At 48.0% G+C, this 11,226-nt stretch overlaps 1 protein-coding gene across 1 annotated transcript in view; it reads right to left on the reverse strand.

Moving 5' to 3' along the window:
* Positions 1-6,277: 6,277 nt before the first annotated feature.
* Positions 6,278-11,226, reverse strand: part of LOC114033372 (serum paraoxonase/arylesterase 2-like) — a 14,451-nt gene continuing 9,502 nt past the window's right edge. The window contains exons 4-9 of the mRNA XM_027848872.1: positions 10,887-11,052; positions 10,277-10,403; positions 8,914-9,114; positions 7,850-7,931; positions 7,145-7,273; positions 6,278-6,799 (exon numbers count right to left, since the gene is read on the reverse strand). Of these exons, the coding sequence (XP_027704673.1) occupies positions 6,641-6,799; positions 7,145-7,273; positions 7,850-7,931; positions 8,914-9,114; positions 10,277-10,403; positions 10,887-11,052 (864 nt within the window). The 3' untranslated portion in view covers positions 6,278-6,640. The remainder of the gene's footprint in view (positions 6,800-7,144; positions 7,274-7,849; positions 7,932-8,913; positions 9,115-10,276; positions 10,404-10,886; positions 11,053-11,226) is intronic.

An 11,226-nucleotide genomic window follows, 5' to 3' on the forward strand; every position in this document is an offset into this window, starting at 1 on the left:
CTCTAGAAGCAGCCATGGCCACTCTGGCTGCTACCCTGGGGCTGTGCTAGGACCAGGGCTGGACCACACTTCTTTGTCTCCCAGATCAGACAGACCTCTTCCACTGACCTTCTAAGTTGCCTTTGGCATTTGTGGGTTGAGAAGTGTGGAAACTGCCACAGCTCTCCTTGATTCAGTCTCCTGTGACCTACTCTGGGTTTCCTGGGACCTGGTCTTTGTCAGCATGGTCCATGCTGAACTGTGCTCCTCTCCCAGCCTGGTGCAACAGACCTTTCCCATCGACCATTCAGGTTATCTTGGCCTGGAAATTTGTTTCACTCTGTCTTTTTGAGCATTCTGCTGCTCTAGAATTTGTTTAGAGTCATTTTTTACATTGAGGGGTTTGAGGAGAGCTCAAGCATATGCCTGCTTTTATTCCACCATCTTGGCTCTGCCCCCTTTATTTTATTTTTAAAGTCCTTTTTAAGCTCTTCCAATAATTCTTTTTGGGCTTGTGACAATTTTACATTTTTCATTGAATCTTTACAAATAGCTGTTTTGACTTCATTGTCTTCTTCAGAGTTTGAACCCTAATCCTCTCTATCACCATAGTAACTGTCTATAGTCAGCTTCTTTTTCTAATGTTTACTCATTTAAAAAAACTATTTATTGGCTGCTAACTTTACATCACAGTCAGGCTTTGGGGTGTGAGGATAACATCTCAGGTTTTAGCTTTTTTGTGTTGTTGTTTTCAGAGCTCCATCTGGGGTCTTGGACTTTTTGGTTCTTGCCATGTGTTATGATCCAAGGTCAGGTATAGTCACTGCTCTTCCAGTTTATGCCTTGCTTTTTGAATAACTTCAGTTACTCCTCTCCGTCTTTCCCCCTCCCCCCAAAAGAGGACCAGACCCCCTAGCTGCCACCATAAATGCTCTCACTCCCTGCAATTCTGAAAATGCACTACCAACCTCCATTCTTCCATAGCCGCAAGCATCAGTTCAACCCTCTGCCCTGGAATAAAAATCAGGTACTTTGCTCTCTTGCGAGTGACTACAATCAGTCTACTCCATCCTAGAACCATAAGTAGAGCTCTTGCCCCTGTGTAAATGCACTCCCGTGTGTGTGTTCACTCCTCTTCACTGTGGTCATAGCCTGGCACTACTTCTGGTCAACGAGCTTAGGCCCCAGGTCCAGTGCCAGCAGAAGGCACCCCTCAATCTTCTTCTGATCAGTCACACAATGCTCCCCCCAGTGTCTGTGGTGTGAAAGTTCCCCAAACTGCAGTTGCTGCCAATACAGCTGCCCCCAAGGCTTGCTGTACTCCCAGACAGACCACCACCTCAGTAGGCTAGGTCTTTTCTAACATACTTTTAAGTTGTCTTAGACTGGACGGCTGCTTTACCCCAATTTTTCATTATTTCTACCACTTTAAAATTCAATTTCAGGCATTGTTTTAAGTTATTTGGAGAGGAGTTTGGGAAAGCCAGGCAATGTCTTGCCTTATTCCACCATCTTCCCTGCTGCAGTTACTCTTAGGTTGGAAAAGTCCACTCTTAGTTCTTCAGCCTCTGACCTGTGCTCAGAAGGGAAACAGAAAGGAAGGACTTCTCTTCTAGGCTACCTGAGCAAGCACATGAAGATTGCCAAGTGCTCCTTCAAAAGGTAGGCATTAGTGACTCTTGGGGTAGGAGGATGTAGGAGAAGTGTCCTTCCTGTTCCCTACCCTACTGCCCTTGTACTCTGGAAAAGACACAAGGAAAAAGGTGAAAATTGGTCAAAGTGGAAAGGCACCTTCTCTCAAGAGTCTGAGTCAACCAGATCATCTCAGGGACAACTCCTCATTCATGGGCAAGGGGGAAAGAGAGAGAGGAGTACCTGAAGTCATTCGTAAACCAAGGCATACACTGGAAAAGCAATGACCACACCTGGCCTTGGATCATAACACATTGCAAGAACCAAAAAGATTTGTTTCTTTTACCATTTTCTGGGTTCAATTCGACCTTTTCTAAAATCTTTACAGTCACACCTACTTTTTTGCACTTGCAATTATATATTTTAGAAATGCTAATCTACTTGCATCTTGATATATTAAATATGTCTTATAAGCAGAAGAATGAAGGTTTTTCTCACCATTGATGTGCTTTCCATTTTTCCTCCATTTAATGGAGTAATTCACACCATTTATATTTAATTTGTCTTCTGACTTTTTTTATGATGCCTAAAGAAAGTGAAATCTGTCTTAATCTTCCATACGTGTTTCTTTCATCGAACCCAATGAAAGAAAAAAACACTTTATTCTTTGAAATTATTAATTTTTCTTACTATAACCCTGAAGTCTGACTCTCCCTTATTCAAGTTTTGTCTTTGGGAAAAGAGATTCTTCTTCATCATCATCATCATCATCATCATCATCATCATCATCATCATTGTTGTCCTCATCTTCCTTCAAAATTTTGTTTTGCAATTGTTCCTTAGCTGTTTTAAACACCTTTCAAAAAAATAAATGCCTCTCTGTAACCATTTTATATTTGCTGTTTTTATTCTGCATATATTTCTATGCACTTCTATGGAAGTCTCTAGAGAGCAGAGACTTTTCCATTTTTTCTTCCTGACACTCAGCACACTGGTTGGCACATTGTAGCTATTTAATAAATTATTTTTATTTGTATAATAGATATTTTAGAGATCTCTTTCTCTTTTGGGTTCATCTTACGGAGCCCTTTTAACTCAATATCTGAATTTTATTGTGTTGTTGAACTGAAGACCCACAGCTTACAATTCAAGGTACAAATCAGTAAAAAGACTTTGTTTCACCTGTGGTAGGAAGAAGCATTGACTAACCCATAGATCAGGGAGATCTTCATGAGACAAGTGGGTTTCTGAATATGAGCCATTTTTCACAGGCACTTATAACATACGGAGAAACCAATGTCATCCTGGGTTCACAACTAGTCAGCCATCTGTCTTGGAGGCAGTTTGTTGTGGTCCAAAAGAGGTGATGGAGACTTAGTGATCTGTTCATCTGTTGTTGACTTTGGAGTCTGAAACAATGGGAGCTGGTTTGGTTTTGTTTGTTTTTTGTTTGTTGTTGGGGCTCCTTGCCCAAAATTTGGGTTAGAGGAAGACTATTTTTGGACATTAGGTGATGTGAGAATGCCCATTTTTCCTAAGATTTCTCCCTGCTGGGGTCCTATGCATTCTCTCCACTTGCAGAATATTTCATACACTTGTCCATTCTGAAAAATTTTCTCTAATTAGGTCCTCAAATATAGTGTTTAGATTTTCACCTTTTTGGTGCTTTTGGAATTCCAAGATTTATACTATCTTTCAAATCTGTTACTTTTCCTCAATATCTATTAGTTTATTTTTAAGTTTTGTTATATTTTGGATAGGAATTTAAGAGATTAACAAGTCTACCTTCAATTTCTTCCATTTATCTTCATTATTGATTGATATTTGCTGAATTTTATTTATTGTACTATTTGTGGCTTTCACTGATGTTTTTAGTTCTTGGATATTGCTTTCCATTTCTCCCTAATTGTTCCCTTATTTCTTTTTGTGGTTTGCTTTCTGTTAGAGTCCTGTGTTCTGTGTGTGTGTCTGTGTCTGTGTGTGTGTCTGTGTCTGTGTGTGTCTGTGTGATACAATCTATGCTAATCTTTTTTATTGTTTCCATCCCAGTCAGTGATGTTTCACCTTGTATTTCTGAAGAGATCATGCCACATCAGGGTTACTTGAAGGAACTGGGCTGTTTGGTCTGGAAACAAGAAGACTTAGGGAGGACATCAAGCATTTGATGCATTTGCATATGGAAGAGGGGGTTGACTGGTCCTGTTTGGCTCCCAAGGGCAGAACTAGCAGCAGTGAGGGACCATGGAAGAGCCCATGGGATTGAGACTGGAATGTATGAGGATGGTAGGTTTTAGCATACTCTCTCTGAGTCTCTTACTCTGTTTCTGACTTCCTGGCTCTGACTCTGACACACATAAACAATCAAACCTTCACCAACAAAGCTGGTCAGGTATAGAGAAACAGGTAGTGGAAGGCACAGAGGCATCTCATATAACAGGGTGGATGTTGTTCATTTCCTCAGAGGTGAGCTGGTCTCCCTGTGCATCTGGAGTGTGGCTGTAAAGTCCCTGGATTGGCAGCAGGTCTAAGAAAGTGACTTAGCCCTGTGGCTAACCTCCTGGGAACACTAATTAGTGCTGAGCTGGAAGACAATGTGTAGGATCCTGTCCCCTGTGGTCAACTTATCTTAAGGTGGAGAAAAGAGGCTTGATCTGGGATGGGGGGGACCTGGGTTCTATGCCAGCTTTGCTTCTCACTATCTTAAACAAGTCATGGAGATGGCCTACTGTGGTGGAAAGAGCCCTGGATGGAGTCAGAGAATCTGGATTCAAAACTTGCCTCTGACATTACTTGTGTGACATCCTACATGTCGAGTCCCTCACTGGGCCTGTTTCAGCCCCTGTAAAATGAAGCCACTTGATGGCCTCTACCATTTCTGCTAGCTCTCAATCTGGGTCCTAGAATAAGCTACAGAGAGGGGACTTAAGCTTAATGCAAGGAAAGAGCTTTCTAACAATTAACTCCAAATAGAATAGGTGGAAAAGGAATGAACAGTCCTTTTCACAGGCAACGTCAAAATATTTGTTGAACATAGGAATTCATGCGCTCAACATCTCAACAAACTAGACTGAAGGGGGTGAAATATGTCTCTAATGATTTTACCATGTGAAAGGGTATGAGAAGACACCCCCCTTCCCAATTCTGTGTTGCAGAAGTGGGAGACCATGGGTGAAGAATATATGGTACACTTATTACTAAAACTCATATCTTGCCATGTGTGTGTGTGTGTGTGTGATGATTTGTTGTGCATTGGGGCTGTACTTTGAGTTATCTGAGGTTTTGGGTACAGAACAAATCAAAGGAATGGGTAGTGATGACTGTACCTCAGAATCAGCAACCACCTCATCCTTGACAACACCTTCTGAATGATGTCATGCTATGTGTGTCAGAATTTGTGGGACCCAGACACAGGTGTACTGGACCTCAGGGAAAATGCCATCTGAACCATGAAATGGTGTGATTTGGGGCCCCCTTGAGGTCATCCCCCTAAACTGCACATTCTGCTTTTTAGAAGGGGGACCCCACAGAAGCCTCAGTTGAACATCTGCAAAATCCCTTTGTACTTGTCACTTATTAATTGCTAAAGAACAGTATGTATTCATTCATTCATTCATTGATTTTTAGTCATTAATTCAGAACTGGCAGAGCCATCTACTCTAAGATCTGAGTCTCAGAGAAGATGAGTGACGTGCCCTAGGTAACACAGGTCAGGATGCAGGGGGCTTGGAATCCAGTTTTCTTTCTACAGAACCAATTGAGTTCTCCACATTTACTAGGCAGGCATTAGAAAGGGGATAATTTTATGCCAATTATATCCTGGAGAAAGTTACCCATGTGGGCTTCTGAAACAGGCACCATCATCCTCAATGCCAGGCCAAGAACGGGTTCTAAGTTTTCTGCTTTTGGCTCCTGAAGAGCCGAAGATCATCTGATGACTAACTCCCTCCTCAGGGAGCAGTGTGGTAAGTTGAGGCAAGTATGACAGCTGGAATTCTCAGTGCTTTCTTTCCTTGTTTGACTAGACTTAGTGAAAGAACTGATCTTGGGGTAGGATTCTGTCTAGGGAGAAGCACAATAGAACTTGGGAGCATAGGTACTGAGCATCAGCTACCAATCACCTACCCAATGCCACCCGGCATCAGTACTAGAAGTCTTTACTTGAAAGAGGCTGCTTTAACTTTTGAGGCAGCAGAGAACTGAAAACAGTAAATATCCATGAACTGGGGACTGGTCAAACCAACGGCAGTATAGAAACTCAAGGGCACATGATTGCACTGTAAGAAACAAGGTTGGTGAATCTTGGGTGGACCCTGGGAAGACTTACACGAATTGATGCAGAGTGGAGGCAGCTGAACCAGGACAAAGCATCTGTAAGGGAAGAATAACCATCACAAGACAGTTACCCCTGAAGGGTACTTAGTACTGCCACTGGGCTCAGAAGAAGAGACAGGAGAGGAGCCCCTCCCCCTTTTCTTTGGGAGTGGAATGCTGCATAAGTCATCAGACTTTGTCCAGATGTCTGCTTTTGGGAGGGGCTGTGAGAGAGAATTAGGGTGGAAAATTTGGGGATGGAAAACAAAAGATAACCAAAAATGTATTTTTTCCAGTAAAGAAGCTGGCTTCTTGGGCACCCATAGGCAGCATCTGAAGGACAACTTGGACAAGCTCTGGGTTTAAGGAAACCTTTAATTGTTGACGTTTTAAACAAGACCAGAGTAGGTGGTGCTAAGAGCTGCTGCTGAACTAGTCCGTGGCCCTGGGCTTTCTCCTTGGACAGTAGGGCTCTGTCCTGGAAGCCCTGTGAGGGCGGAGGGTGGATGGGTGAAGATGGGGCTTGGGCAAGAGCAGCAGGGCAGGGACACGGCTGGCAGCGCAGCTGCCCCGGAGCCCTCCATGCTGCCCTCTCTCTCATTTCCTTGCCCAGGAAGATGGGGACTTCCTTCACATCACCTGTACTAAACGTGCTTCCTCAGGAAGATCAGTTCACAGTGAATCTGGTGTTAGTAAGAGCTGGGGCTGTGGATGCCCCTCAGAGCTGACACTGCAGGGCTCTATGGTACAGTGTACCAATTAGCAGCTTCCCGCCATACACAGAGCCCACGCTGCTGCCCTGCAGCACAGATCCATTGTTGGCATAGACTGTGCTCACCGTGGGCCTCTCAGAAAGAACGTTCTGGATCCGAAGCACCTGTGCAGAGAGGAACACGGCTGGCATCTGCCCCTGCCCCCTGCCCTGCCCATGGCCAGTGCCAGCGGGATCAACCTCTGCCCCATGAGGAAACGAGGAGTTTGTGAGGAGTCTGGTGGTGAGACCCTGAAAGGGAGCTCCCTCTTCATGTCCAGTGAGCCTCACCCTCCCACACACGTGATCCTGGAAGGGCCTGCCCCGCAGAATATCTCCAGAGGTCGCTCTGGCCAAACATTGGTTCTTCACAGGGGATTGAGGGGTGTCGGGGGCCAGGCCAGTGAGAGTGGGGAGAGGATGAGCCTCACCTTGTGGATGGTAGGGGATCTTCAGGGGACAAAAACCCACCTGGGATGCAGGAGGGTTACCAGGGTCATAGATGAACAGCTTCTGACCATTGGGGTGACAGCCCACCCAGAGGTCTCCTGTGGAAGGGTCAATGGACAGGTTATCCACTATGGTGTCCAGGTGGAGCACCTGCCAAAGGAAGACGAGACCATGTCTACACAGGAGAGATGTAGTCAGGCCGCACATGTCATGTGACCTCCCAGTGACCTCCTTATACCCAGCTGGCTCCTCTGGACCTGGACGTGACCCCGAGTAGAGGAAATCTTCCTCACTGTGACAATGGCCATCAGCTCTGGAGAACAGGGCCTTCAGGCAAGACTGAGAGGCCTAGCCATCTTGAACCAACTTCTTGTGAGTGTTTGAGCATGAGGACACAAGGGGTGGAGCCTCTCTACTTCTGCCCATCAATTTTCCTTCTTGGAGCACTGATCCCTGAGCCTTTTGCCTTGGGAAAGCTCCCTGTATGCACAGATTCATGGTCATCAATGCCTGCTGGCCTTGGATCAGAATCCAACACCCCAGCATCCCCAGGGACAATGCTGAAGGTGTCCGTGGGAGAGGGGAGAGGTACAACCTTGAAACTTGTCATTGGGACCACTAAAACAAGGCCTTGTCTGGACACAGCAGGCTGAGTTGGCCACTCGGGACGGGTAGCTAGGATGGCAGTGTGCCAGCTAGGATGCATGAGTCATCCTGACCCCTTACCTTTACTTCAGTCAAGCTCCAATTGGCCTGTTTTTCCATGACATGGATTTCATGGGCAAGGCTATCTGCGACATAGACGTACCTTCACCAAAGGGACACATTTGTTAGAATGATGCATGCACGTCTTGACTTGGCCTATAGCTAGAGCCAGGCTCCTTAGCCTGTGGTCCCCGGGGTAGCTGATAACTGAATGTCAATATAATTGGTTTGGTGTATTTTGTTTAGTGCACTTGAGGTCCTGTGAGGCCCAGGATGCTGACCCGGCCTAGAGTGCCAAGGCATGCCCATTGCACGGTCTGCCCACTGGCCACTATTGGCTGTAGTTTTGTTTCAAGAGTGGGACCAACTGGGCTCCCGTTGGAACAACCACACCACCTCCACAGAGCCTGGAGGTTTGGAAAGCGCTCGCCATGACCCGATCCTTTGCCCCTCATCCTCGCTGCATGGCACAGCTAAGAGAGAGGCCCACTGCCCTAGAGAGGAGCCTGGAGGGGCTGACGAGGCAGAGATCTGGGGTCACAAATCTACTTTTTACTCAACTACCTGAAGTGTTTTACCTCATCTGGGCAGATCCTTTGCACCTGGACTAATGTGGGTTTTGTGATTGGCGTCCCTTGTGACGCTGAAAACGAAGACACCTCAAGACAGCTTTGTCTGGTTGCAGAGGGCTAAAGCTTGCCCAGGGGAAAGAATCCAGACTCTGGAATCAGGAAGCCTGGGTTTAGACCATGCCTCTGAGGCTGTGCCCTGCATCCCTTCATCCTGAGCCTCAGTTTCCCCACCTGTCAAATGATGGGGGTGGACTAGCTGACCGCTGAGGTCCCTTCCCGCTCTAGCTCTATGACCCTGTGGGTCTCAGGGTCACCTCAAGGTCACATCTGCTCACCGAATCTCTGAAAAGTGTGATTAAAAAGAAAAGACCATTAAAAACCAGGAACCCAAACCCTACTGACGGCACGGCACCAAACGAGCACGAGGCCCTTCTCCTAGGAGTCTGGGCACTCTCAGGCAAGGCCGGGATTTCCCCAGGGGCTCAGGAAGCCCCTGTGGGCGGCCAAGCTTACTTTTTATCTGGGGACATGTTGATGCCGTTGGCCGAGTCAAAGCCCTCCGCCACCACACGGACATCCTCGGGGCTGTAGTAAATGACGTTTGTCCAGCGCAGGTTCAAGTAGACCTCCAGATACTTTAAGAAAATGTCGGAGAAATAGTGGCTGTTGGTGGCATAGAAATGCTCTGGGCCCACAGCGACGATGTCATTCACACTGAAAGAAAGAGAAAAGTAAGGCCAGGAAAGCAACACCTGGGCCTTTGCACAGGGCAGTCTGCTGGTCATCCCCAGCAACAACTGGTGTTCTGGGCCTCCAGCAAGGCCAGGATGGCTCAACAAGCCCCAAAGGTAAGGGCAAAGGAGTCAGGGAGAGAGGGGAGGGGAAGGGGACAAATGGGAGGGGACGGGGGGGAGGGAGTGAGGGAAGGGAAAAGTGGGGGAGAGGGGATAAGTGGGAGGGGGTAAGTTGGAGCAGGGGAGAAGAGGAGTGGGACGGGAGTGGGGGAGGGGAGGTCATAAAGGAAACCTTGCACCTCCCCCACCCCCAACCCAGGCCACAGTGGGTGCAGGAGGCACTCAGGAAGCTTTGGGAAGGAATGAAGAATGGCGCAAATTGGAAGAGGTCACCCAGTTGGGAAGTACAAGATGCCTAATAATTGTCCTTGAATTGCGGTGGGGTCACTCTTTGTTGGAAGCCAGCATGAGGGGCAGGAAAAGCGGATAGATGCCTAATTGCCCACACGGGGAGATTTCCTTCCTCTTGCATTTAAGGGGAGGAGCTCCGCTTAGGGGTCCCTGGTCCAGCTGCCCAGCCCACGGGGGCAGGGCGGGCCCTGTATCCAAAGCCAGCCAACAAACCTTTGTTCAGCGCTTCCTGTGTGAGCCAAGGAGCCAGGATGCAAAGAGAGGCAAAAAGACTCTTCCTAGAGGAATATGCCAGCTAGGAGAAGCGCCAGGGAGCCCCTTTTGCCAGGAGGCCCCAGACCAGCCAGATCCCCAAATTTCATCTTCCCCAATTTGGCTTCAGACAGATGAAGTTCCGTGAGGGTGTTTGCCTTTTGACTCTAGTGTGGCTGACAGCCCAGCACAAACCCACCCATTTAGAGGGTACTGGCTGCTGAGGACAGGAGGCAGCAGGGAAGAGAGCACCATCTTGTCTCCTGCCTCCAACCAGCCCCAAGCAGAACTGGAAGTCTACCACTGTCCTAGCTGCCTGGAGCTTCCTCTGTCTATCAGGGACTTTGCAGCTTGTGGTGCCTAGAAGTGGACAGGCTAGGCACCTGATGGGGCAGAGGACACACACATAGATCACTAAGAGCTGCTGAGCACATCTGGAGGCGCCTCCACGCAGATGAGGTGGAACAAGATGGCAGTACCTTGGAAGGAGCTCATGGCGGAGGGTCTTCAGGTGTAAAAGGGAATTTTCTTCTTCTTCAAATTTAAAAATTTCCACTGTGCTCTTGAACTCAGGGTGATTTGCGACAAAGAGATACACAGTGTCATCTAAGGCAAAGACAAAGTGTGTGGCTCAGAGAGGACGTGGCCACTTGACCTGGACCTTGGTTCTCTGCTCTGGAGGCTAGAGGGAAGCCCTCTTCTCTCCCCAACACCCCCCAATGTTGGCCTGGTTTTATGGTGATTCCATTGTCCTGGGACAGTCTCCCCCTCTCCATGTACAAGATTTCAGGAACCCTCCCATTCTCGCTTCGACTCACAACCCAAAGGTTCCCACGTCTCTGTGCCAAGTGTCATGCCCAAAAGGCTTTGAAGGAGTCTGGGCTCCAACTGGGAATTCACAGAGATCACTGGGGTGAATCCCAATCCAGCTGGACAAGACACACTTTGGGAACCTCGGACCAAACCGTGGCAGAGCCATCGGAGTTAGCCTATGAGTGTATGTGAGACTTTCCCACTACGCTGCTCCAGGCTTGGCGTCAGGGAGCTGCTATGGACTGCCCAGTCCATGAAGGCTCCCTCTGCTCTTACCTTTGTCGATGAATGTGCTGATGCCATGGGGGTTAAAGGACGCCAGATCAAATCCTCGACTGACTCGCAGCTCCAGGGCCCGGGGGCTCTCCTGGTTCAAATCCATCATTAGGATGCCTCCAGGCTTCTCTGGGGCAAAGGACTGCAACCCAGGAAACTTGAGGCCCTGGTGGAAAACGGCCCCAAGTTCATCAGGCGCTGAGGGGTTGGATGGGACAACGGAGGCAGAGCCACGGGCTGCCTGGAGGCCACACCCCAACCCCCCTAACAGGGAGTGGGAGGCTGGAAGGGATGCTGGAGAGGAGGCTGGAGGGGAGGCCAGAGGGGAGGCTGGAAAGGA

Source organism: Vombatus ursinus, unplaced genomic scaffold (genome assembly GCF_900497805.2).
Source record: "Vombatus ursinus unplaced genomic scaffold, bare-nosed wombat genome assembly UNPS02006874.1, whole genome shotgun sequence".
NCBI classification, from domain to species: domain Eukaryota; kingdom Metazoa; phylum Chordata; class Mammalia; order Diprotodontia; family Vombatidae; genus Vombatus; species Vombatus ursinus.